Here is a 26165-nt window from a genome sequence, read left to right on the forward strand (position 1 = left end):
TATGTGTAAAGCACCAAGAACAGTACCTGACATATGTGCTGTCATTAAGATTAGCATAATGACTTCTAGGGAAAAATAAGTGTTTCTCCTTGACAGCTTAGTCTCCCATTTGATTAAGTAAATAACAAAAACTTTAAAGCACAGTTGCTGATGGAGTGTAAAAAAATGGGTTTGTCTATCTCCAATAAAATTTATTTATGCACGCTACCACTTTCTGTGGATGGAATTCCTTCTGTTCATTCAGGAAACTCTGGCCCTACCTTTAGATACAAAAATGTATCTCAACTGGAAGTTTCTTCAAGGTGGAGGAATGTTAGTAATAGGCTCTTTCCACAGGAACTGGGATTTGGGGCCACTTTTTTGTAAGGTAAGAATTTGGTTTCTAAGATTAGAGTATGCTTCTCTTTGGGTGCACAGTGGCTTTCAACAGCTGCTAATGGAAACCATCATCTATCCTAGTCAGAACTCACCATCCATAATAAGCATGATCAGTATTTATTGTATTTGGCCATTGAAGAATTAAAATAATAGTGTGTTCAAGAACATTTTGTGGTTATAAATTTTTTTCCAGTTTCATTGAGAAACAGTTGACATACATCACTGTGTAAGTTTAAGGCAAACAGCATGGTGGTTTGGTTTACATATATTCTGAAATGATTACCAAAAATAGGTTCAGCAAACATCCATCTTATATAGACACAATAAAAAGAAAAGTAAGATGAAAAGAAAAAAGAAAACAAAATTTCCCCTTGTGATGAGAACTCTGAGGATTTACTCTCTTAACATTTCTCCTGTATGTCATACAGCAGTGTCAGCTATAGTCATCCCATTGTGATCATGGTTACATTTTATAGAGTCCATTTTCATTCCATATCATATGTGCTTGCTGCTAGCTAATGCATTGGGTTAGCTGTTTGCAAATAGTGTTTACCTTCGGTGTATCTTAACTTTGCTTAAGCTGTGAAGTGGTGATAAATGGGGAGCGTCATTAGTTTTAGAAATGTGGTATAGAAAAACATCAACTGACAAATGCAGCAATCAGAATGAGATAACTGAAGAAATCTTTTAAAGTCATAAGATCAGGAATAAGACAAGGATGCCCATTCTTGGCACTTTTATTCAACACAGTATTGGCAGTCTCAGCCACAGTAATCAGACAAGAAAAAGAAATAAAAAGAATCCAAACTGGAAAGGAAGAAGTAAAACTGTCACTGTTTGCAGATGACATGATGCTATATATAGAAAATCCTAAAGATGCCACCAGAGAATTACTGGAGCCCATCAATGAGTTTGGTAAAGTTGCAGCATACAAAATTAATATACAGAAATCTTGTATTTCTATACACTAACAACAAACTGTCAGAAAGAGAAAGTAAGGAAACAATCCTTTTTACCATCACATCATAAAGAATGAAATACCTAGGAATAAACCTACCTAAGGAGGTAAAAGACCTCAGAAAACTGTAAGACACTGATGAAAGAAATTGAAGACAAACAAGCAGATAGAAAGATATACTGTGTTCTTGGATTGGAAGAATTAATAGTGTTAAAATGACCATACTACCCAAGGCAGTCTACAGATTCAGTGCAATCCCTATCAAAATGCCAATGGCATTTTTCACTGAACTAGAACAAATAATTTTAAAATTTGTATGGAAACACAAAAGACCCCGAATAGCCAAAACAATCTTGAGAAAGAACAGAGCTGGAGGAATCACAGTCATATTCCCTGACTTCAAAAGTCATATTCCCTAAGTACAAAGCTGCAGTGCACAGAAACAAACACATAGGTCAATGGAACAGAATAGAAAGCCCAGAAATAAACCCATGCACTTCTGGTCAATTAATCTATGGCAAAGGAGAAAAGAATATACAATGGAGAAAAGACAGTCTGTTCAATAAGTGGTGCTGGGAAAACTGCACAGCTACATGTAAAAGAATGAAATTAGAACGTTCTTTAACACCATATACAAAAATAAACTCAGATTAAAGACATAAATGTAAGACTGGAAACCATAAAACTCCTGGAAGAAAACATAGATAGACCACTCTGACATAAATCATAGCAGTATTTTTTTTGATCTGTCTCCTAAAACAAAGAAAATAAAAGCAAAAATAAAGATAGGACTTAATTAAATTTAAAAGCTTTTGCACAACAAAGGAAACCATCAACAAAATGAAAAGACAGCCTACTGAATGGGAGAAAATATTTGCAAATTATATGACCGATAAGAGGTTAATATTCCAAAATATATAAACAGCTCATACAACTCAATATCAAAAAAAATCACCCCCCCCCAAAAAAAACAATTTAAAAGTGGGCAGAAGACCTGAATAGACATTTTTCCAAAGAGGACATGCAGATGGCCAACAAGCACGTGAAAAGATGCTCAACATCACTAATCATCAGGGAATGCAAATCAAAACCACGAGATATCACCTCACATCTGGCAGAATGGCTGTCACCAAAAAGAACACAAATAACACGTTGGCGAGCAGAAGCAAGAAGAACAACAACCCTGCAGCCTGTGGAACAAAAACCACATTCACAGAAAGATAAACAAGATGAAAAGGCAGAGAGCTATGTACCAGATGAAGGAACAAGATGAAACCCCAGAAAAACAATTAAATGAAGTGGAGATAGGAAACCTTCCAGAAAAAGAATTCAGAATAATGATAGTGAAGATGATCCAGGACCTCAGAAAAAGGATGGAGGCAAAGATCGAGAAGATGCAAGAGATGCTTATTAACAAAGACCTAGAAGAATTGAAGAACAAACAAACAGAAGTGAACAATACAATAACTGAAATGAAAAATACACTAGAAGGAATCAGTAGGAGAATAACTGAGGCAGAAGAACAGATAAGTGACCTGAAAGACAGAATGATGGAATTCACTGCTGTGGAACAGAATAAAGAAAAAAGAATGAAAAGAAATGAAGACAGCCTAAGAGACCTCTGGGACAACATTAAACACGACAACATTCGCATTATAGGGGCCCCAGAAGGAGAAGAGAGAGAGAAAGGAGCCGAGAAAATATTTGAAGAGATTATAGTAGAAAACTTCCTAACATAGGAAAGGAAATAGCCACCCAAGTCCAGGAAGCACAGAGAGTCCCAGGCAGAAAACACCAAGACACATAGTAATCAAATTGACAAAAATTAAAGACAAAGAAAAATTATTGAAAGCAACAAGGGAAAAACGACAAATAACATACAAGGGAACTCCCATAAGGTTAACAGCTGATTTCTCAGCAGAAACTCTACAAGCCAGAAGGGAGTGGCATGATACATTTAAAGTGATGAAAGGGAAGAACCTACAACCAAGATTACTCTACCCAGCAAGGATCTCATTCAGATTCGATGGAGAAATCATAAGCTTTACAGACAGGCAAAAGCTAAGAGAATTCAGCACCACCAAACCAGCTCTACAACAAATGCTAAAGCAGTTTCTCTAAGTGGGAAACACAAGAGAAGAAAAGGACCTAGAAAAACACACCCATTAAGAAAATGGTCATAGGAACATACACATCGATAATTACCTTAAATGTGAATGGATTAAATGCTCCAACCAAAAGACACAGGCTCACTGAATGGATACAAAAACAAGACCCATATATATGCTGCCTACAAGAGACCCACTTCAGACCTAGGGACACATACAGACTGAAAGTGAGGGGATGGAAAAAGATATTCCATGTAAATGCAAATCAAAAGAAAGCTGGAGTAGCAATACTCATATCAGATAAAATAGACTTTAAAATAAAGAATGTTGCAAGGGAAAAGGAAGGACACTACATAATGATCAAGGGATCAATCCAAGAAGAAGATATAATAATTATAAATGTTTATGCACCAACATAGGAGCACCTCAATACATAAGGCAACTGCTCAGAGCTATAAAAGAGGAAATCAACAGTAACACAATAATAGTGGGGGACTTTAACACCTCACTTACACCAATGGACAGATCATCCAAACAGAAAATTAATAAGGAAACAGAAGCTTTAAATGACACAATAGACCAGATAGATTTAATTGATATTCATAGGACATTCCATGCAAAAACAGCAGATCACACTTTCTTCTCAAGTGCACACAGAACATTCTCCAGGATAGATCACATCTTGGGTCACAAATCAAGCCTCAGTAAATTTAAGAAAATTGAAATCATATCAAGCATCTTTTCTGACCACAACGCTATGAGATTAGAAATCAGTTACAGGGGAAAAAACATAAAAAACACAAACACATGGAGGCTAAACAATATGTTACTAAATAACCAAGAGATCACTTTAGAAATCAAAAAATACCTAGAGACAAATAACAATGAAAACACGACTATCCAAAACCTGTGGGATGCAGCAAAAGCAGTTCTAAGAGGGAAGTTTATAGCACTACAAGCCTACCTCAAGAAACAAGAAAAATCTCAAATAAACAATCTAACCTTACACCTAAAGGAACTAGAGAAAGAAGAACAAACAAAACCCAAAGTTAGCAGAAGGAAAGAAATCATAAAGATCAGAGCAGAAATAAATGAAATAGAAACAAAACAATAGCAAAGATCAATAAAACTAAGAGCTGGTTCTTTGAGAAGATAAACAAAATTTATAAACCATTAGCCAGACTCGTCAAGAAAAAGAGGGAGAGGACTCAAATCAACAAATTAGAAATGAAAAAGGAGAAGTTACAACAGACACCACAGAAATACAAAGCATCCTAAGAGACTACCACAAGCACCACTATGCCAATAATATGGACAACTGGAAGAAGAAGAAGAAGTGGAAGAAGTGGATAAATTCTTAGAAAGGTATAACCTTCCAAGACTGAACCAGGAAGAAACAGAAAATATGAACAGACCAATCACAAGTAATGAATTGAAACTGTGATTAAAAATCTTCCAACAAACAAAAGTCCAGGACCAGATAGCTTCACAGGTGAATTCTATCAACCATTTAGAGAAGAGCTAACACCCATCCTTCTCAAACTCTTCCAAAAAATTACAGAGGAAGGAACACTCTCAAACTCATTCTATGAGGCCACCATCACCTTGATATCAAAACCAGACAAAGATACTACAAAAAAAGAAAATTACAGACCAGTATCACTGATGAATATAGATGCAGAAATCCTCAACAAAATACTAGCACACAGAATCCAACAACACATTAAAAGGATCATGCACCATGATCAAGTGGGATTTATCCCAGGGATGCAAGGATTCTTCAATACACGCAAATCAATCAATGTGATACATCGTGTTAACAAATTGAATAATAACCATATGATCATCTCAGTAGATGGAGAAAAAGCTTTTGACAAAATTCACCTATCTGTGATAAAAACGCTCCAGAAAGTGGGCATAGAGGGAACCTACCTCAACATAATAGAGGCCATATACAACAAACCCACAGGAAACATCATTCTCAATGGTGAAAAACTGACAGCATTTCCTCTAAGATCAGGAACAAGACAAGGATGTCCACTCTCGCCACTGTTATTCAGCATAGTTTTGGAAGTCCTAGCTACAGCAATCAGAGAAGAAAAAGAAATAAAAGGAATACAAATTGGAAAAGAAGTAAAACCGTCACTTTTTGCAGATGACATGATACTATACGTAGAGAATCCTAAAGATGCCACCAGAAAACTACTAGAGCTAATCAATGAATTTGGTAAAGTTGCAGGATACAAAATTAATGCACAGAAATCTCTTGCATTCCTATACACTAATGATGAAAAATCTGAAAGAGAAATTAAGGAAACACTCCTATTTACCATTGCAGCAAAAAGAATAAAATACCTAGGAATAAACCTACTTAGGGAGACAAAAGACCTGTATGCAGAAAACTATAAGACACTGATGGAAGAAATTAAAGATGATACCAACAGATGGAGAGATATACCATGTTCTTGGATTGGAAGAATCAATATTGTGAAAATGACTATACTACCCAAAGCAATCTACAGATTCAGTGCAATCCTTATCAAATTACCAATGGCATTATTTACAGAAGTAGAACAAAAAAAATCTTAAAATTTGTATGGAGACACAAAAGACCCCGAATAGCCAAAGCAATCTTGAGGGAACAAAGTGGAGCTAGAAGACTCAGGCTCCCTGACTTCAGACTATACTACAAAGCTACAGTAATCAAGACAGTATGGTACTGCACAAAAACAGAAATATAGATCAGTGGAACAGGATAGAAAGCCCACGCACCTGTGGTCACCTTATCTTTGACAAAGGAGAGAAGAATATACAATGGAGAAAAGACACCCTCTTCAATAAGTGGTGCTGAGAAAACTGGACAGCTACATGTAAAAGAATGAAATTAGAACACTCCCTAACACCATACACAAAAATAAAGTTAAAATGGATTAAAGACCTAAATGTAAGGCCAGACACTATAAAACTCTTAGAGGAAGACATAGGTAGAACACTCTATGACATAATTCACAGCAAGATCCTTTTTGACCCACCTCCTAGAGTACTGGAAATAAAAACAAAAATAAACAAATGGGACCTAATGAAAAGCTTTTGCAAAGCAAAGGAAACTACAAACAAGACGAAAAGACAACCCTCAGAATGGGAGAAAATATTTGCAAACGAGTCAGTGGACAAAGGATTAATCTCTAAAATATATAAACAGCTCATGCAGCTCAATATTTAAAAAAACAAACAACCCAATCCAAAAATGGGCAGAAGACCTAAATAGACATTTCTCCAAAGAAGACATACAGATGGCCCAGAAGCAAATGAAAAGCTGCTCAACATCACTAATTATTAGAGAAATGCAAATCAAAACTACAATGAGGTATCACCTCACATCAGTTAGAATGGGCCATCAGAAAATCTACAACAACAAATGCTGGAGAGGGTGTGGAGAAAAGGGAACCCTCTTGCACTTTTGGTGGGAATGTAAATTGATAAAGCCACTGTGGAGAACAGTATGTATGGTTGCTTAAAAAACTAAAAATGGAATTACCATATGATCCAGCAATCCCACTACTGGGCGTATACCCAGAGAAAACCATAATTCAAAAAGACACATGCACCCCAGTGTTCATTGCAGCACTATTTACAATAGCCAGGTCATGGAAGCAACCTAAATGCCCATCGACAGATGAATGGATATGTGGTACATGGGCTTCTGTGGTGGCGCAGTGGTTAAGAACCTGCCTGCCAATGCATGGGACATGGGTTCAACCCCTGGTCTGGGAAGATCCCACATGCCGCGGAGCATCTATTCCCGTGTGCCACAACTACTGAGCCTGCGCTCTAGAGCCCGCGTGCCACAACTACTGAAGACGTGCACTTAGAGCCCATGCTCAACAAGAGAAGCCACTGTAGTGAGAAGCCCTCACGCTGCAACTAGAGAAAGCCTGCGCCCAGCAACGAAGACCCAATGCAGCCAAAAATAAAAATAAATAAATTTATAAAAAGATGTGGTACATATTATTACTCAGCTATAAAAAGGAACAAAATTGGGTCATTTGTAGAGATGTGGATGGACCTAGAGACTGTCATACAGAGGGAAGTAAGTCAGAAAGAGAAAAACAAATATCGTATATAACACATATATGTGGAACTAGAAAAATGGTACAGATGAACTGGTTTGCAGGGCAGAAATAGAGACACAGATGTAGAGAACAAACGTATGGACACCACGGGGGTGGGTAAGTGGATGGGGTGGTGGTGGTGGTGGGATGAACTGGGAGATTGGGGTTGACATATATACACTAATATGTACAAACTTGATGACTAATAAGAACCTGCTGTATAAAAAATAAAATAAAATTCAAAAAAAAAAGAACCAAAAAAAAAAATTGGTAAGACCAGTGTCGAGGAGTGTGTTGCCTATGTTGTCTTCTATGAGTTTTGTGGTTTCAGGTCTTATATTTGGGTCTTTGATACATTTTGAGTTTAATTTTGTATGTGGTGTGAGAAAATGTTCTTGTTTCATTATTTTGTAAGTGGCTGTCCAGTTTTCCCAACACTACTTATTGACTTAGAAGCTTTAGCACAGGGAAAGAAATCATCAACAAAACAAAAAAGCAATCTACTGAATGGGAGAAGATATTTGCAAATGACATGTCTGATAAGCTGTTAGTATCCAAAATATATAAAGAACTCAGTGAATGGAACCTAAAGAGAACTGTATTTTGGCTCAACAGAGAAAAAATACCAGATGGTTACAGATGAGAATAATGGAATGGGAATACTTCTTGAAGTGGCAGGCTTTCTGCCACTGGAGGTGTTGAAGAGTCTGGAGACTTTGTCGGTCCCATTTAGGTATGCTATAGAGGACAAAATACCTACATTTGGAAAGAAGCTGGACTAGATGACTTTCATGGTTTTTCTTAATTGTAGGATTCTAGATTTAAAATCTAATTTTTTGGCTCTGCCCAAATTCACATCAAAAATTACTATCCAACAGGTTCCAGGTCATACTGGTTTAGGAGGTATGATTCTGAAAGGGTGCCCATCGATTCCTAACCTTATTAGGTTTACACTTTGTAGGTAATTTCTATGTTTTAACCTAAAAGCAAGACTGAGATGCAGAATTCCATCCATCATAGCAGGCTGTTGGAAGTCATATTTTGGACAGGTCTTGCCCTGGGGCTTCCCTGCAACACCTGGAAAATGTATATCCCCTGCACCAGAAATCCAAGAATCTTAAATTCTGTTTTTTATATGAAACTTCCTTCAGTCCAAAATTTGATACAAAATGGATCAGTGAAGTATAATGAATATGTGTTTGGGTGTTGAGCAATGGATTAAGTAAAATTAAATCATAAATCAGGAACAATGAACAGTAAAAAGAATTTACCTTAAAAAAAAAAACACGTTGGCGAGGATGTGGAGAAAAGGGAATCCTCGCACACTGGTGGTGGGAATGCAACTTGGTAAAGCCACTGTGGAAAACAGTATGGAGGTGTCTCAAAAAACTAAAAACAGAACTACCATCTGACCCAGAAATTCCACTCCTTGGTATATATCTGAAGAAGAAAGAAAAAAACCCACAAGTGGAAAAGATACACGCACCCCAGCGTTCATAGCAGCATTATTTTCAATAGCCAAGATATGGAAGCAACCTAAATAGCAGCAGAAGAATGGATAAAGAAGGTGTGTGTGTGTGTGTGTGTGTGTGTGTGTGTGTGTGTGTGTGTGTGTGTGTGTGTGTGTGTGTGTGTGTGTGTGTGTGTGTGTGTGTGTGTGTGTAGTGGAATACTACCCAGCCATAAAAAAGAATGAAATTTTGCCATTTGCAACGACATGGATGGGCTTGGAGGGTATTATGCTTAGTGAAATAAGTCAGAGACAGGTAAATACTGTATGATATTACTTATATGTGGAATCTAAAAAATATAACAAACTAGTGAATATAACAAAAAAGAAGCAGACTCAGTTATAGAAACAAACTAGTGGTTACAGTGGGGAGAGGGAGGTGGGGAGGGGCAGTATAGGGGTGAGAGAGTGGGAAGTGTAAGATAGACGCAAGGATGTATTGATTTGTAGTGAGGTGGATGGACCTAGAGTCTGTCATACAGAGTGAGGTAAGTCAGAAAGAGAAGAACAAATACCGTATGCTAACACATATTATATGGAATCTAAAAAAAAAAAAAAAGTGGTTCTGAAGAACCTAGGGACAGGACAGGATTAAAGACACAGACGTAGAGAATGGACTTGAGGACACGGGGAGGGGGAAGGGTAAGGTGGGACAAAGTGAGAGGGTGGCATGGACTTATATATACTACCAAATGTGAAATAGCTAGCTAGTGGGAAGCAGCCGCATAGCACAGGGAGATCGGCTCGGTGTTTTGTGACCACCTAGAGGGGTGGGATAGGGAGGGTGGGAGGGAGACGCAAGAGGGAGGAGATATGGGGATATATGTATATGTATAGCTGATTACCTTGTTATAAAGCAGAAACTAACACAGTGTTGTAAAGCAATCATACTCCAATAAAGATATTTTTTTAAAAAAGTATGTATTGTATGACACAGGAAATATTTTTTAATATTTAGTATTTTATAATAACTATAAATGGAGTATAACCCTTAAAAATTGTGAATCACTGTATTATATACTGGTAACATATAATATTGTATATCAGCTATAACTCAATTTAAAATACTGTAACAGTATAAATTTTTTTTTTTTTTTTGCGGTACGCGGACCTCTCACTGTTGTGGCCTCTCCCGTTGCAGAGCACAGGCTCCGGACGCGCAGGCTCAGCGGCCATGGCTCACGGGCCCAGCCGCTCCGCAGCATGTGGGATATTCCCAGACTGGGGCATGAACCCGTGTCCCCTGCATCGGCAGGCGGACTCTCAACCACCGTGCCACCAGGGAAGCCCAACAATATAAATTTTTAAAAATAAAGTTGTGACTCATCAATCCCCATTTGGGAGATTATTATTATTTTAAAAATTTACTTAAGTCTTCATACATAAATCTACATATGTACATAATTTTACATAGATAACATAAATCTGAAATTTTACATCCTTTTTTTTTTTTTTTTTTTTTGGCGGTATGCGGGCCTCTCACTGTTGTGGCCTCTCCCGTTGCGGAGCACAGGCTCTGGACGCGCAGGCTCAGCGGCCATGGCTCACAGGCCCAGCCGCTCCACGGCATGTGAGATCCTCCCGGACCGGGGCACGAACCCGTGTCCCCTGCATCGGCAGGCGGACTCTCAACCACTGCGCCACCAGGGAAGCCCTACATCCTTATTTTTTTAAGTGCAGGCTTTTTTGCTAAGCTTTCTCTCTTCTTTTTCCTCATTCCTCCCACATTGGTGTGTCTTTACCCCCAAACCATGTAAACAGCCTGATGTATATCCTTCTGTATTTTTCTCTGCACTCACACAATCCTATACAGATCCATATGCACACAAACACACACAGTTTTTTTTTCTTTTTTTCTATTGACTTATTTTTAAGTGGGATTGTGTCATATGCATTTTTTTTTACCTTTTGCTTTTCTCACTCAACGATACTTAATGGAATCCTAGCACATCATCTGACATAGATCAGATTAATTCTTTTCAATGGCTACATACTGTTTCATGGCCTGTATGTGCTATAATGTATTCAGACATTTCCTGTATCGGAAGATATTATATTCATTTTGCTTCTTTCTCTTTTTGCCATTATGAAACATGCTGCAATAAACATCCTTTTTATGTATGTTTTATGTTTGTATTTCTGTGGTGTCTATTCTTAGGAGTGCGACTGATGAGTTAAGGAGATATGTATTTTTAAGTTCCATAAATGCAGTAGCCAAATTGCTTTTTAACAGACTGTAATGCTTCACATTCCACTAGCCATGTATGAATGTACCATTTTCCCCACCTCTCTGCTAGATATAGGTGTTATAAACTCTTAAAAATTTTGACTCGTCTAATGGCTATGACATGATAGTTTGTTGTTACTTTAATCTCTCTCCAATCAGGACTTTAATTAGGATTCTTAACAGGTTTGCTGAATAAGCCATATGAAAGCCCAGCCTGTTTGGACACTGCAGCCACATTTTGAAATGCCAGTGAGACATGGATTGTAAGGGATCAGGGGATGACGACGATAGTTCGGTAACAGTAAAAGGTTGGGCGTTTGAATTCTAAGATCTGTTAATGTGAAAATGTTGCATAACACTGACTTTTTCTAGGAAATATGTCTTTGCATGTATGCAAAACCTTCTTCCCCAGATCCCTGGCAAATTACCTTGCAACAGAGATCATTTTTCTAGGGAAGTTTAGTACAGTGGTAAACAGATCACATTCAAGAAGGCATTATATTTTATATACCATATTTTATCAGGAAATTGATACCATAATATAATATAGTAAAATTTATATCATGAATAGTTTTTCTTAGCTTATAATTAATCACTTTGACAGTAATGATAGCTAACATATATTGACTTCCTCCCTTGTAGTAGGCACTTTAAATAGTTATTTCATTTAACACCAACCCCAGTCCTTCAAGTTAAGTAAACTTTTGCTTTGAGAGAAACTGGAACCTATCTGGTAAGTGCTGGAGCTAAGGGTTGTACCTTCAAATTCAAAGCACCTGACTATTAAAACCATGCAGTCTTTTGATTAGATACAGTATAAAAGAGCTTGAAGACTTATGAATAATTTTTTTTTTTTTGCGGTACACGGGCCTCTCACTGTTGTGGCCTCTCCCGTTGCAGAGCACAGGCTCCGGACGCGCAGGCTCAGCGGCCATGGCTCATGGGCCTAGCCGCTCCGCGGCATGTGGGATCTTCCCGGACCGGGGCACGAACCCGTGTCCCCTGCATCGGCAGGCAGACTCTCAACTACTGCGCCACTAGGGAAGCCCCTCATGAATAATTTTTTAACCTGTGTTTTAACATAAATATAGACCACCACAGTCTAGACCTTATCAGTACCAGGGGCTAATTTGAATTTGACCTTTTCTCCTTCCCTTTGTCTGGGATCTGGCAATGATGATAAATAACATTACTAAGGATTCAATAATTAGTGAGCATACGGTTGAAAGATAGTGGGCTAGATGCTCTGGGTATTTGGTAATGTTTATTGAGTATCCATTGGATAGAGCCCTGTTTTATTTTATTTTATGGCAAAATAAAATAAGAAACAAGATGCTTATCCTTTTCTTCAAAGAGTTTAACATTCAGCTGAAGATAGACTTGGTCATTATACTACAAAATAAGAGGAAATTTTATACTGAAGGTACAGCAGGTGGAGTGACCAGAGTTTTTAGAGGTTAATTAGGGAAGGTTTCTTGGAATAGGCAAGTTTTGAGCCAGAGTTCTAAGATGATGGATGTGAACAGGTGGCAGATCTGAGTTTCCTAAAAGATAGTATACTCAGAGTTAGTTCCGACTTGGAATGTTTCATAATTTTAAAGAGTGGAGTGTCCCTTGTCACACATCTTAACTTGAGATTCTAGATTGAGGATTCTGTTTGATGAAATCCTTTTCTAGGCTCTCAGTTAAGTGCTGTGCTTCTACTTGTCATTTTGATTGCTTGGATTTGTGGGGATGAAGTTTAAATATACGATCTGGATTCAGAAAATAATTTTTGGTTCTCTGTTGCTTTTCATAAAAATATAAGGTTTAGAGGTGATTTTAATTATTCTTTACCATTCACGTAGTTTTACTAATCAGAAAACTTACTGTTTCCTTTTCTTAAGTATAATTAAAAAAAACTTTATTTCTAAATTAGTAATTTAAAGTATAAGTAATGTTACAGTGTATGTCCCTGTGTACACAAACCAAAAAAGAGAAGCACTCCTAAAAGTATTTAAGAACACTCTTTAACAAAAACATTCTTTTAACAACAACAAATTAACTGTTTCCTAACAAAAAGGCTGATGTGTTGATATGTTCAGAACCGTAGCCTGAATTCTGACCAGATGCAGCATTTATCTTGAAATTACCTGAGAATTTGAGACCTAAGAAATTTGAGAAGTCTAGGTTAATTTTTTTTAACTACAAAACAAGTAGTAGTCAATTTTGAATTTTTAAAATTAATTTTCAGTTATAATTGAAAATATATAATTTATATATTTATATAAAATATATTTTATATAATTTTCAATTATAAAACAAGATAGTATTCAATTATAAAACAATTATAAAACAAGATAGTATAAAACAAGATAGTATAATTTTCAATTATAAAACAAGTATTTTCAATTATAAAACAAGATATAAAACAAAGTTGTACAAAGAAGGCCCAATCCAGCTTTGAACTTTCTCAACCATTTACATTTAAAGTTATGAAATTATTTTCATCTAAATTTAACTGAATCTTTTCAGTGGGCCTATGCAGCCTTAGATAGTTTATTTTTTTAAAGTATCCTAGGAAATGTTGATACCTTCTTTGCAGTACAGTCTTGATAAAATTTTGTTGTTGTTGAATAGTATCAGAGTTTCAGGTTAAGATGGTTGATGAAGGACTCTACTCTCTTTAAAATTATGAAGCATTCCAAATTGGAATTGACTCTCTGAGTATAGGGAGCTCAGTAAACTCGCTATCTTAGGGACTTCCCTAGCGGTTCAATGGTTAAGACTCCACGCTTCCATTGCACGGGGCACGGGTTCGATCCCTGGTCGGGGAACTAAGATCCCTCATGCCACATGGCATGGCCTAAAAATAAAATAAAATAAAATAAACTCACTATCTTAAAGGACTGAAACTGCTTTCAGACTCCCAAATTACAAACACCATGAGTTAAATGGCTCCCCTGTGTGTACTGTCCTTGGATTGGAACTTGTGTGTATCTATGTGAACTACAGAATTGATGCCTGTGAAACAAATCATGTAACCCTGGTGAGTGAGTGGCTGCTGAGCATCCTGACTTCTAGGGAAAATGTCTGGATTTGCAGAAGAATTAACATGCAGTATTCTTGCTTCAGTGGAGAAAAGTGAGGGGAGATGGCTTTCTGCTGGAGGAGTTCTAGCAGCTTTTGATTTTGAAAGATAGAATTGAGGACCATGAAGTAATGAGAAAGAGCCAACAGAGGGACTTCCCTGGTGGTCCGGGGGCTAAGACTCCACACTCCCAATGCAGGGGGCCAGGTTCAATCCCTGGTCAGGGAACTAGATCCCACATGCCGCAACTAAGAGCCCGCATGCTGCAACTAAGATCCTGCATGCTGCAACTAAAGATCCCACGTGCCACAACTAAGACCTGGTGCAGCCAAATAAATCAGTAAATTTAAAAAAAAAAAAAAGAGCCAGCAGAAATGTAGTTTGACTTCATCTGTTATTTTTTTCTTAGAACTGTGCACTAATAACTTTGTTGCCAGTTTATAATGTGGGCGGCTTGTTTGGCTGGTGACATCTGGACCACTGAAGAAGTGCAAACGGTGGTATGTTATAGGACTAGCACAGGCAGTTATGGGGAAGCACGAGCGCACGGATTTCTAGCCTCATTAGATCAGCGCTCCAGTACCTAAAGGGAAGAACCTGGCTTTGTGGCTCTTTTAGGCTTGTCTTGCTAATACACGGCACAGCCCAGAGACCTAGAGGCAGAATGGAGCATAGCAGGGATGCTCGGTTGTTCAGAAGCTTCTCTAGCTGCTGGCTTCCCTCTACACTAATGACAAGAAGGGGACTGGAGGAGAGTAGCAGCAAAAAAGGTGTCCTCTATGGTATTAGGTGGGCAAAAAGATCCTGGGGTTCCCTGGAAGCATGACAGTTGTCTACAGAGGACTGTCTGTATAAAGGAGGTTATAAACCACTAATAAGAGAAAGATATGTAAAAATGTGGTACTCTTTCTCTTTATAGGGGTAGACTTTTACTTCAGTTTAAAAAAAAGTGTAGGCGACTTCCCTGGTGGTGCAGTGGTTAAGAATCCGCCTACCAATGCAGGGGACACGGGTTCGAGCCCTGGTCTGGGAAGATCCCACATGCCGCGGAGCAACTACGCCCGTGTGCCACAACTACTGAGCCTGCGCTCTGGAGCCTGTGAGCCACAGCTACTGAGCCTGTGTGCTACAATTACTGAAGCCCATGCACCTAGAGCCCGTGCTCTGTGACAAGAGAAGCCACCGCAATAAGAAGCCTGCACACCACAACAAAGAGTAACCCCCGCTGACCACAACTAGAGAAGGCCCGCGCACAGCAACGAAGACCCAACGCAGCCAAAAATTAAATAAATAATTTTTTAAAAAATGTGTAGACTGTACTTGAAATCATTCTGTTTGGTCTGAAGTATCACTACCTGGTTTCATTGCAAAAGGAAATTTAGGGAGGAAAGTTTAAATAAAATCATTTTGGTCTTTAAGGTCTGGGGTCCCAGGAAAGACAGTTTCTTTTTGTGTTGTACAAAGTCATTTGTAAAAAATAAACATTTTATTTATTTTTATTTCTATTTATATATATATATATATATATAAAATTTTTTTTTTTTTTTTGGCTGCATCAGGTCTTAGTTGCAGCACTGGGGATCTTTCGTTGCGTCGCATGGGCTCTTCTTTGCAGTACACGGGCTTCTCTTTAGTTGTGGTGCACAGACAGCTCATTAGTTGCTGTGTGAGGACCCTCTAGTTGTGGCGTGTGGGCTCAGTAGTTACGGCATACGGGCTTTGTTGCCCTGCGGCATGTGGGATCCTAGTTGCCTGTCCAGGGATCGAACCGGCATCCCCTGCACTGCAAGATGGATTCTCAACCACTGGACCACGAGGGAAGTCCCCCAAAATAAACATTTTAAAAAGGTGGCTAAAACATTTCTGAGTATGTGATTATAGGGAGGCAGTAGCCTTTTTTTTTTTTTTCCTTGAGAAACATATTAATTGGTGTGCCTTGTTCTCCTGAAGACTTGATTACTCAAAGGCACAGCCAGTTAGAAAACTCTTCTTCCATCTTGTTTTTCTGTTTCAGAAAGTTCTGCTTGCAGTTAACGGTCAGTCTGCAGTCTGGCAACTCTGCTTCCCAATTGTGTGCAGACTGCTTATCAGTGCTCTTCATTGTTTCTGGTCTTCGCATGACTCAGTGTTAGTCAGAGTCCGAACGAAGGAATCCCAGGAGAGATTGTGACTGGCTCCCTTTTTTGGGTGATGGTTTTTATTTAATTTACTAGGTCTTGTAACATAGGCAAATGTTAACAGTTTGAGAAATCCTAAAGGAATGTGAGTTCCAAGCATGACATCTTTACAAGAAAACAGTTGTGAATTCACTAAATGTGAATTTAGTAATGTTAAACAGATCTTTTTATACCTTTCTCCCCCTGTTTTCTACTCTGAGTAATTTTGTCCGTTTAGTGGGAGAGCATGGGCTGCCCTAAAAGTGGAAGACTATAATTAAACAATATTAAAAAGAACCATTTGCTGAACATTTTCTGTACATATGACATATTGATTATTGATTGTCTCATTAAATTCACCCTACAACCATATGAATTTGGTGATGTTACCACCATTTTCAGGTGGGATGAAAGCTCAGAGAGGTTAAGTGACTTACCCAAAGCCAGACTGGTGGTGGGTAGTAAGAGCAAGAATTTGAACAAAGATCTTCCTGGTTCCAAGTGCAGGGCTCTCACATTGCCTCTATCCTGCTTCAGAGGGGTAGTAGATCTCGGGCAGAAGAAAAAGCAATCTGGTTCTCTTGCTTGCTTTGGTGGTTCATTTGTTTACTGTCTGTGTCTCCCTTCTTACCCAGCACCTAGCATGTGCATAATGCACACTCAATAAATGTTTACTGAATGAACAAGTGTGTACAATTAACCGTGGAAAATGGAAGTGAACTGACATTTTTGTTTGTAAAATTTTTGTAAGTATATGTTATATTTGTAAATATAGTAAAGTACATCTCAGACTAATATTTATCAGGTTTATTCATATATAGATGTCTGAGAAAGAATAAAACATTTACAGTTCTATATGATTTCTGGAGATTATCAGCAAACAGCCTGACCTCTCATTTCCCTTTTCCTAACTAGTCTCCCACGGCTGGTCTTGGTTCTCTTCATTTCACACTGCTGTCAAAGTGCCCTTTCTTTCTTCCTCTCTCTCCTCCGTTGCCCAAGAAATTGTTATTGTCACACCTTTTGCTTTTTAACATTTCTCTCCCTTTGGTTGGAATTCCTTTCCCCATCTTTTTGGTTGACTTTTTAAAAAAACTGTTCAGGACTTGGCTCAGGTGTCTTCTCTGACTCCTTCGAACCTTGTTAGGTCCCCCTTTGTGTTCCCATCAGAGCACTTGTCATGCCGACGATTGTATAATTGGGTACACGTCTGTCCATTTCTTTGAACAGCCTGTATTGTAAGCTCCATGAAGGGAGTGACTTGAGTGTTTTATCTGTCTGCGTCATGGTGCCTGGCACATGGTAGGCAGACAGTAAATATGGAACGAAAAATAAAACAAAGCGTATAGCTTGCCCAGTCCCACCATACATCTTAGAGAACCATTCCATTTTAGAGATGGAGCCTGTCAGCTCTGGCCCCTTCTGTTTAGAGATGAGGGTGATGCCCTGCAGTCCTACAACTAAGTAATTAGCAGCGCAGCTGAAAAACAGGGCTCCTGAATTCCAGCCCAGTGTCCTTTCTTTCATCGTTTTTTGAAACAAGAATTTTTTTTGTTTATTATAAAGGCAGTAGTTGTTTAATGTAGAAAATTTAGAAGATACAGATAAACAGAAGGGAGAAAGAAAATAAAAGCATACTATTCCTACCACCATCCTTCCACTCTCCTCTGTGCACACGTTTATCTACGTGTTACATAATCGTGTGATGACAACAGCTTGCATTTACTGAATCTTATAGAATAGGCACTGTCCTCAGTGCTTTGCATGTATTACCTCATTTATTACAGCAACCCTACAGGATGAATACTTAGGAATGGAATTGCTGGGTCATATGGTAAGTCTTCGTGTAAGCATTTGAGGAACTACCAGGCTGTTTTCCAAAGTGGTTCTGCCATTTTATATTCCTACCAGCTACACAGGATGACTCTCCACAGAATTTTCAGATAAGTCTTTCTGCACCTCTGCAACATCTGACGACCCGAATCAGAAATCCCCAAATCTCCCCAAAGCTTTGTTATCCCCACTTTTACAGATGAGGAAATGAAGGCATAGAGATGTTGCGTATCTCAAGGTCATACAGCTAGTAAGTGGTAAAGACAACCAAGATTTAAACCCAGGCAATCTAGCTCTAGAGCTTATATTCTTAACTACTATTCCATTCTGCCTCTATGCATAATATTTTATAATCTGCTTTAAAAAAAATTGAGATAAATTTATATACAGTAATGGTCACCCTTTTCAGGGGTACAGTTCAATAGGTTTTGGTAAAAGGTAAACCACCACCACAACCAAGAGATAAAGACAGTTTCTATCAGAAAGTTCCATTGTACCTCTTGGTAGGCAGTCTTCCTCCCTATTCCCATCTTCTGGCAACCACTGATCTTATTTCTGCCCTTATAGTTTTGCTTTTTCTTGAATTTCATATAAATGTGTAATCATGTAGTGTGTAACCTTTTGTACTTGTCTTCTTTTACTTAGCATAGTGCTTTTCAGGTTCATAACATATTGTTGTAGTTCGGAGTTTTTTTAAATTGCTGAGTAATATTTCATTGTATGGATGTACCACGAGTTGAAGGACATTTGTTTTTCTTCTAGTTTTTGGCAATTAAAGCTGCTGTGAATATTCGCATACAGCTTTTTATGTGGTCATATGTTTTCATTTCTCTTTGTTTAAATACTCAGGAATGGGATTACTGGGTTGTATGATAAGTGTAAGTTTACCTTTATAAGAAATTTCCAGACTGTTTTCCAAAATAGCATTATCATTTTGCATTCTCCCCAGTAATGTCTGAAAGTCCCAGTTTCTCCGCATCCTCACCAGCAAATTATCAGTAGTATTTGTATTCTGATATTAGCCAAATAATTCTCTTCACATAGTCTTGTTGGGAAAAGATGTTGCTTAAATTAAGGATTTCTGATATGTTTTTTTCTTTTTCCTTTCCCTTTTTCTTTCATTTCCATTTTATAAATATTTATTGAGCGTCTTACAATGCAAGGGGGTGGATGAGGATAAGTGACTCTACTCAGAGCCCCCGGATTGCCACCTTGAGTAGGGGCCATGCAGGTGATGGTGAAGCGGTTGATTCTTATACTTCACCTCTTTTCCTACTGGAAAAAATTGCTCAGCGTGGAGGTTTTTGCTTCTCTGCCTCTACCCTGTATCCCTTGCTCAGCTTTCAAGTGCTTAGGAACCTTGTGGGGAGAAGAATATGGTGGCGCATCTGGCACCAGCTGTGCTGCCAGCCTTTCACCACCACCTGCTTTAAGTGAAAATGCCAGTGAGTGTCTGGTGGCAGCTATTTGCATAATTAGCTGGGTAGGCTTTTCAATTCAGTCTGTTAGTATAGTTGCCCTGATTGCCTACTCAGCAATTCGCATGATGTGACTCTGACATGTGAGGAGTAATATCAAAGGGTAAGGTAAGTCGAGGCCGACAACGTAAGAGTATGAATCTCAGATTCTTGGTGGGCTGCCACTGTTGTCACAATATGTTGTCTCTGACACTAGCCAGCTTCTTAAGAGCCTTTATTTTCTTTCTAAATGAGCAAGTCAAGTATGTACTGAGCTATATCTTCTTTTAGAGATTTTATCAGCAAAATATTTTGCTAAGGAATATCTGTCTCTTCACTCATTTGTTCATTCATTGGGCACATTTGCTAATTAACCACTATGTTTGTGCTACCCTTCTTAGTGCTGTGATATGGCTTGTTTCAAAGTAAATTCTTCCTGAGTTTTTCTCTTAGTATCTTCCCCTCCTCCCAATTTGATATCTTTCATCTATAAATATTTTAAAAACAAATGTCAAGTGAAATAAAATAGTGTAGTGTTATAGCTCCTTGTTCCACTTCGGTGCAGACTTTGCACAAGAAAGGAGGGAGGTAGAGAGAAGAGGGAACCTGGTCATGTGATGCTGCCTGTCTGGCAGAAGCCTTTTGGTTCTGAGCAGAGAAACCAACTGTTTACTATTTTGGGTGAATGAGGTTGGTGGGTTGCTATGAGCATTTTCTCTAAGGGAACCCTCTTCTCTTCCAGCTCTGCGCATTGAAATCCTCCCAATCCTGCTTTTTGGCATTTGGGTAGAGGAGGGAGGTGTCCGCTTCGAGGCCCAGTGCTGACAGGAAGAAATGTTTTCCAGGAGACTTACTGATTCTGACCTTCTGCTTTTAATGCCACACTCCCTAAGTAAACTTGGGATCTAGCTGTTCTTGCAACCCTTAGGGCTACAGAAATGAAGTGCCCACTTTAACTTAAAGAGCAGTGCTAATCAAATCTTCTGCAAATAATAAACGGCCTCTTTAAAGAGTGAGGGGAGGAGGATGAGTTTGTTGCAGCACTGGCCTTTGGAGTCCCACATCTCCCCCAGGCTGGAGGAGAAGACCAGGATTTATCAGCCCACCTGCAGGATTCTGCCACTCTCATGGATTGTCCTGAAGCCGGGAAAGGACAGCTGCTCAGCAGTGTGCCTGGCCCCTTATCACAGCTTACGGGAAGGTTGGCATATTTATCCCTGTGGGATTTGCATGCTTTTGTTTCCTTCTCTATCTACTGCTGTCTTTTATCCCCTCACTGTTTCTCTGTAGCCATCCAAGCTTTGACTTTGGATGATTTCTTCTTCGGATGGTTTTTATTAAAGCTTATTGAGCACTTAGCAGACAGATAGCTGAGCAAGGACCTGTAGGGTCCTGTATTTCATGACCTGATGGGACAGTGTTTAGTATGTTTCACTTTCTTATTCCTTCTCTTCCACCCATGCAGAGCTCATATATCAAAACTAGATTATGGAAGAATGGAGAAAAATCTTTTCTTTGGTAAGGTGGGATTTTTCCCCTGTATGTGGGTTGAAACACGGTTTTACCAATAAAACATACTCTGGCCATGGGTACTGTACAAATCAATAGGCAGCTATTGATGATGACTTCAGTTTCTTTTGTTAAGTACTGAAAGCAGATAGATAACCTCTAAGATCTCGTAACATTAAGATACCATAATTTAGAATAAAATAACACTTGGAAGGCTTTTTATTTGTATTTCATGTTAGTTTTGGTTAGGGTGAACAATTTGGACTGGCCTTACCGATCTTTTTAGTAATTGCAGAATTACGTTAGAATTGCATCCAAGTGTATGGAAGATAGCAGGAAACTGTTTATTAGGTGAACATCCATAAAGGAGCTTTCCCTTGTGAACATCCCTGGAAGTTCTGAAAAAACTGCTGAAACTGCTGAAAAAAAATTCTTTCAGAAGGGTTATGGGTTATGAAAAAAGGGTAGTGACTTTATCCAAATTCTATCAAATGTGAATGGAAAAGAATTATCAACATTTTCCCCCTCCTAGCTTGGAAATCCTCTATTATCCATTATCAGAATTTAAATACAATCTCTATTATCGGTTACATAAATGCTGCTTTTCTAAAAACTTGGATATTTCTTTTGAATTTTTGAGATCTCTTTGGGACTTTACTGACATTTGACAGGATGACTTGAGCATGTGGAATCAGCAATGAATGAGTTCATTGAAGAGGGGATGAGCGTTTATCAGTGCCCAGTTGGCAAAGAGATTACTTTAAAAAACTGGTTGAGAGGCAGTTGATTTTTCTTTGAATATCTAGAAGTGCTCTGGACTAATGTCAGAGAAGCACCATGGCAACATTAGAGGGAAGGTTGTTTGAGAGGCACAGAGACAATGTGACTCCGGACTTAAGGCTTTGGGCTGCTACTGTTGACTTCTGTATTCCAGAGGACTATAGTATTCTAGATTCCCAGTCTGATCATTAAGAATATCTTTGTTTTAAGGGCAGGAGTGTATAGGAAATAGAAATACAGACTTCTTGTCATAAGTAGGGTCACAATGGTAATTTTATTTTATTTTATTTTATTTTCACAATGGTAATTTTAGACAACTGTCCTAAACAATCGACTGTATGTTTTTCTGGTTTTATACTGTGCTTAGAACCTTGTACTTAGAATTCTGTATGTCTTCTGGATCTTGAGAGGACTCACGTTATATTTTCTACAAATATATATACACATTGTTTTTTTAAAATAATTATTTTGTAAACTGCACAAAATAGATTGTGCATTACATGTAAAAGATGCCTGATGTTACTCCTTTTGAGGTGAAGCAGGTATCTGAAGGATAGTTCTTCCTTTAAATACGCAAAGAAGCTCAGTGGAAATAACTTCCTAGTCTTGTGTTTTATTATTGTTGTTGTTGTTTTGTTTGTTTGTTTTCGGTACGCGGGCCTCTCACTGTTGTGGCCTCTCCCGTTGCAGAGCACAGGCTCCGGACGCGCAGGCTCAGCGGCCATGGCTCACGGGCCCAGCCGCTCCGCGGCATGTGGGATCTTCCCGGACCGGGGCACGAACCCGTGTCCCCTGCATCGGCAGGTGGACTCTCAACCACTGCGCCACCAGGGAAGCCCCTTGTGTTTTATTATTATAGATAAATCCCTAATAATATTTTCTCTTCTTTCATGGTTTTAATTCTGTCTTTTCTTTTTCCTAATTAAAAAAAAAAGATTCTAAAAGCTGGCACATGTTTTTAGAGATAATTGTTTATAGGAGGCCATGTGTAATACTTCTCTTATTGTTTTAGTTGACAGTTGGAAATGCCTAGAAGGATAGAGACCAGACTTTTTAATTTACCTTTTATGGCATTAGGACCTGTGGTTTTCTTTATTAATAGACTTTGGCAAGGATCAGATGTCCATTTTTTGGGAGGAGTGAGCTTGAAAGATTGATCAGCCTTGAAATTGATGTTTTGTGGTTTAATACAACCATCTGGTCCAGTATTACCCAGTACTACAGCTGTCTTGCCCACTATGGTAGTCACTAGACACCCATAGCTATGGAGACTTGAAATGTAGCTAGAGTGACTGAGAAAATGAATTTTATATTTTATTTAATTTTAATTAAATTTAAATAGCATATGTGGCAAGTGGCTACCATACTGGATAGCACAGTTCTAGACCCTTCACATTCTGACCTTAGCCAGCCTTTCCAGCTATCTTCCACCACTCCCTTTAATGCTCCAGCTAAACTGGAGTGTATTGGTTACGTTCTTATCCTTATAGTATTTCCTAGGCCAGGTCTTGGCTCATGCTATTCATCTTTAGTTTTTGGAATCCTTCAAAGGTGGCATATATGGTGCTGCTCCAATGAAGCTTATCTAATCCTTTCTGTACTCGAATAATTTATTATCTGCAAACTCTTAAAGCAGTTATAATACTGTCTTTGATTACAGTGACTTTGCTTTACGTTCCTTGTCTTCTCCATTATATTTATAAATTCCTTGAGGAGGGCTTTTATAGTTTTTATGGTTGTATGTGTGTGATAGGCTTAACCTTTTCTCTTTTTTTCCCTGCAAAATGCTAGCAAAGTACATTTATACATAGTAGGTGGTCAATATGCATTAGCTGAGTCTATTGAGGTTACTGTGCACTAGAGGGCGGTATCATGCCCATAAGCAAAATGCAGTGTTTGTCCCAAAGTGACAGATATATTTTGAGCATTCTGTCTTAATTCAGTTTTATTCAATCTCATATTAATAATTATAGCCTTCAGAATAAACTCACATCTTTTAATTGTCAGTGATATTAATAAATAACCTTTTCACATACTTGTCTTGAATTCGATTCAGAATATGATTTTGGACCAGGAGATTGGTGAGATTCTTACTGGGAAGAAACTTAGTACATCTGAGAAACACTGGCCAAGGCATTAGGTGTCAGAGATTACTTCCTTGAGGGCAGAAGCCTTTTTGTGGTAGGCAGCTAGGACTCGATACTGAGCTGATAGTCAAGAACCTGAAGTTCTTGGTTTGATCTTGCCAGTGGGGAGCTTGGCTAAGCGGCTCTAACCTTGGCATACCAGTTTCTCTTGTTGCACAGTGGGTATAATGTCTGCCGTCCTAACTCATAAGATCATACGTGTGAAAGTAGCTGTGTAAAGTATTATATAAATATATTGGGTTATTTTCCTTCTCAATTCCTACCTTTTCCCAAGACATGTACATAGCAAGTGATTGATTTATGACATTTATTTTTCACCTTTTAGGTAAAGAATTTACTCTGTTAAAGGTTGCCGAGAGATATATTGATACAATTACTCCCACCTAGGCTGCACACACTGAGAAGTGATTATAGTCACAATAGTTTGGTTAAAATATATCCTGGCCTTTGATGTTATGCAGCCTTAAAATAAACTGTATGTGTTGTGTGTGTGTGTGTGTGTGTATAAACTACATATACGTATAGTTTAAATTCTTTGTTAGTCTCCTCTCTAGTGGATTTATTTTTGTATATCTTCTACCCTGCTTAATACTAACTTCAAATATTCAGAATGAGCCAACTGTTGTGAGGTTTTTTTGAACTCATTATAGAAAACCAGGTTTTGGAAATATGCATTAGGAGATTTTCTTGCAGGGTTTGTGGGTTAGAAAAGAAGCAATCCATTCTAGAAGGAGGGTAGTATAGTGGTTGTTTTTTGCTGAGAACAGCCATCAGTCTGGAGCCTTCTCTAGTAAATCATTAGCTGTATCAAATAAAATGTTCAGCTGAAGTTCATGCAATCTCACAGTTACTAAACACTCTTGCCAAAGAGAGTTGCAGTCATAATATCTGCAGTTGAATCATTTCCTGTTCAGGCTTGCAGGTGGGGGAACTGTCTGAAACTGCAGTCCTGTAAGATTAGTTATAAAGAAAATGCCTTGGTGGGAGAGGCCTTGATGATATTAAATGACAGCCTAGCGAGTGTGTGGGTGGAGAAGGTACCCCGGGATCCTGGGACTAAACAGACTTTAAGGCATAGATCAGGATATGCAAGCCCACTCCCATGGGGCCATCTGACTAAAGCTTGTCTAGGGCGTTCAGATATGTGCTGAACACACTCGGGCACTGGGCCAGGCAGATGGCACATTCCTGTACCGACCTTCGGAGGCCTGCCAGGTTACAAAGCTAGCATTGGAGGCGTGGCTCTGCTCTGGCATGAACAGCCCACGAGCCTGCATTTCATCTAGTGTTTGGTCCTCCCCAGTTGAAGGGATGCCTTGGGATCGGTTTGGTCTCTGAGTCCACTTAGGGGTTGCCACCTATTCTCATTCCCCTTGCCCCTACCCCATCTTGGAGTTGATTTTTATTGTCCGCACAGCCCCAGAACTGACTCACATCCTCTAAGTGATTCCTCCAGACTGGGGATGACCCAAGGTTAGCGTTTGAGACGCCACAACTCCCCTCCCGCCTCTTCCCCCCCCCCCCCCCCCCCGCCTGTTGTCATTGACCCACATTTTTAGGTTTGACTAACCTTCCGTCTGAGAATAGGTGGTAGCTGCAAGTTAGGCTGCAGCCACCTGTCCCTTTATTTGCTTCAGTGCGTCCCTTTAGCTGTGTAAATTCGGGTGAGATGCACTGCTTGGGCTTCACCTTGCCCACCCCGTCCCCTGCTTTCCTGTTGCCCTTTTGATTTTTTTTAATCTGATACTGAGCCTCTCCTCCCCCCACTCACACACCAATGGAGTCTCCTATGCTATTTCTGTCAGTTTAATGATCCCCAGCTGTTGCTGTAGTTCTGGCTGTTTTCATGCTCCAGAGAAGCAGAAGAGCCAGAGAAAGAGGGGTCTTGCTTGTGTATCACACAGTGCATCAGACAAGTCT

General features: G+C 38.9%; 1 protein-coding gene across 6 annotated transcripts in view; it reads left to right on the forward strand.

Moving 5' to 3' along the window:
* Positions 1-26165, forward strand: part of MRTFA (myocardin related transcription factor A) — a 172630-nt gene that overhangs the window by 90258 nt on the left and 56207 nt on the right. Inside the window, exon 1 of one of the 6 annotated variants that reach the window (XM_060166374.1) lies at positions 20649-21010. The exons of the other annotated variants lie outside the window; for them this stretch is intronic. Within the exon in view, the coding sequence (XP_060022357.1) occupies positions 20836-21010 (175 nt within the window). The 5' untranslated portion in view covers positions 20649-20835. Of the gene's footprint in view, positions 1-20648; positions 21011-26165 lie in introns of those variants that run through there. 6 annotated transcript variants of the gene reach the window in all.

This window comes from Lagenorhynchus albirostris, chromosome 11 (genome assembly GCF_949774975.1).
Source record: "Lagenorhynchus albirostris chromosome 11, mLagAlb1.1, whole genome shotgun sequence".
Lineage (NCBI taxonomy): Eukaryota > Metazoa > Chordata > Mammalia > Artiodactyla > Delphinidae > Lagenorhynchus > Lagenorhynchus albirostris.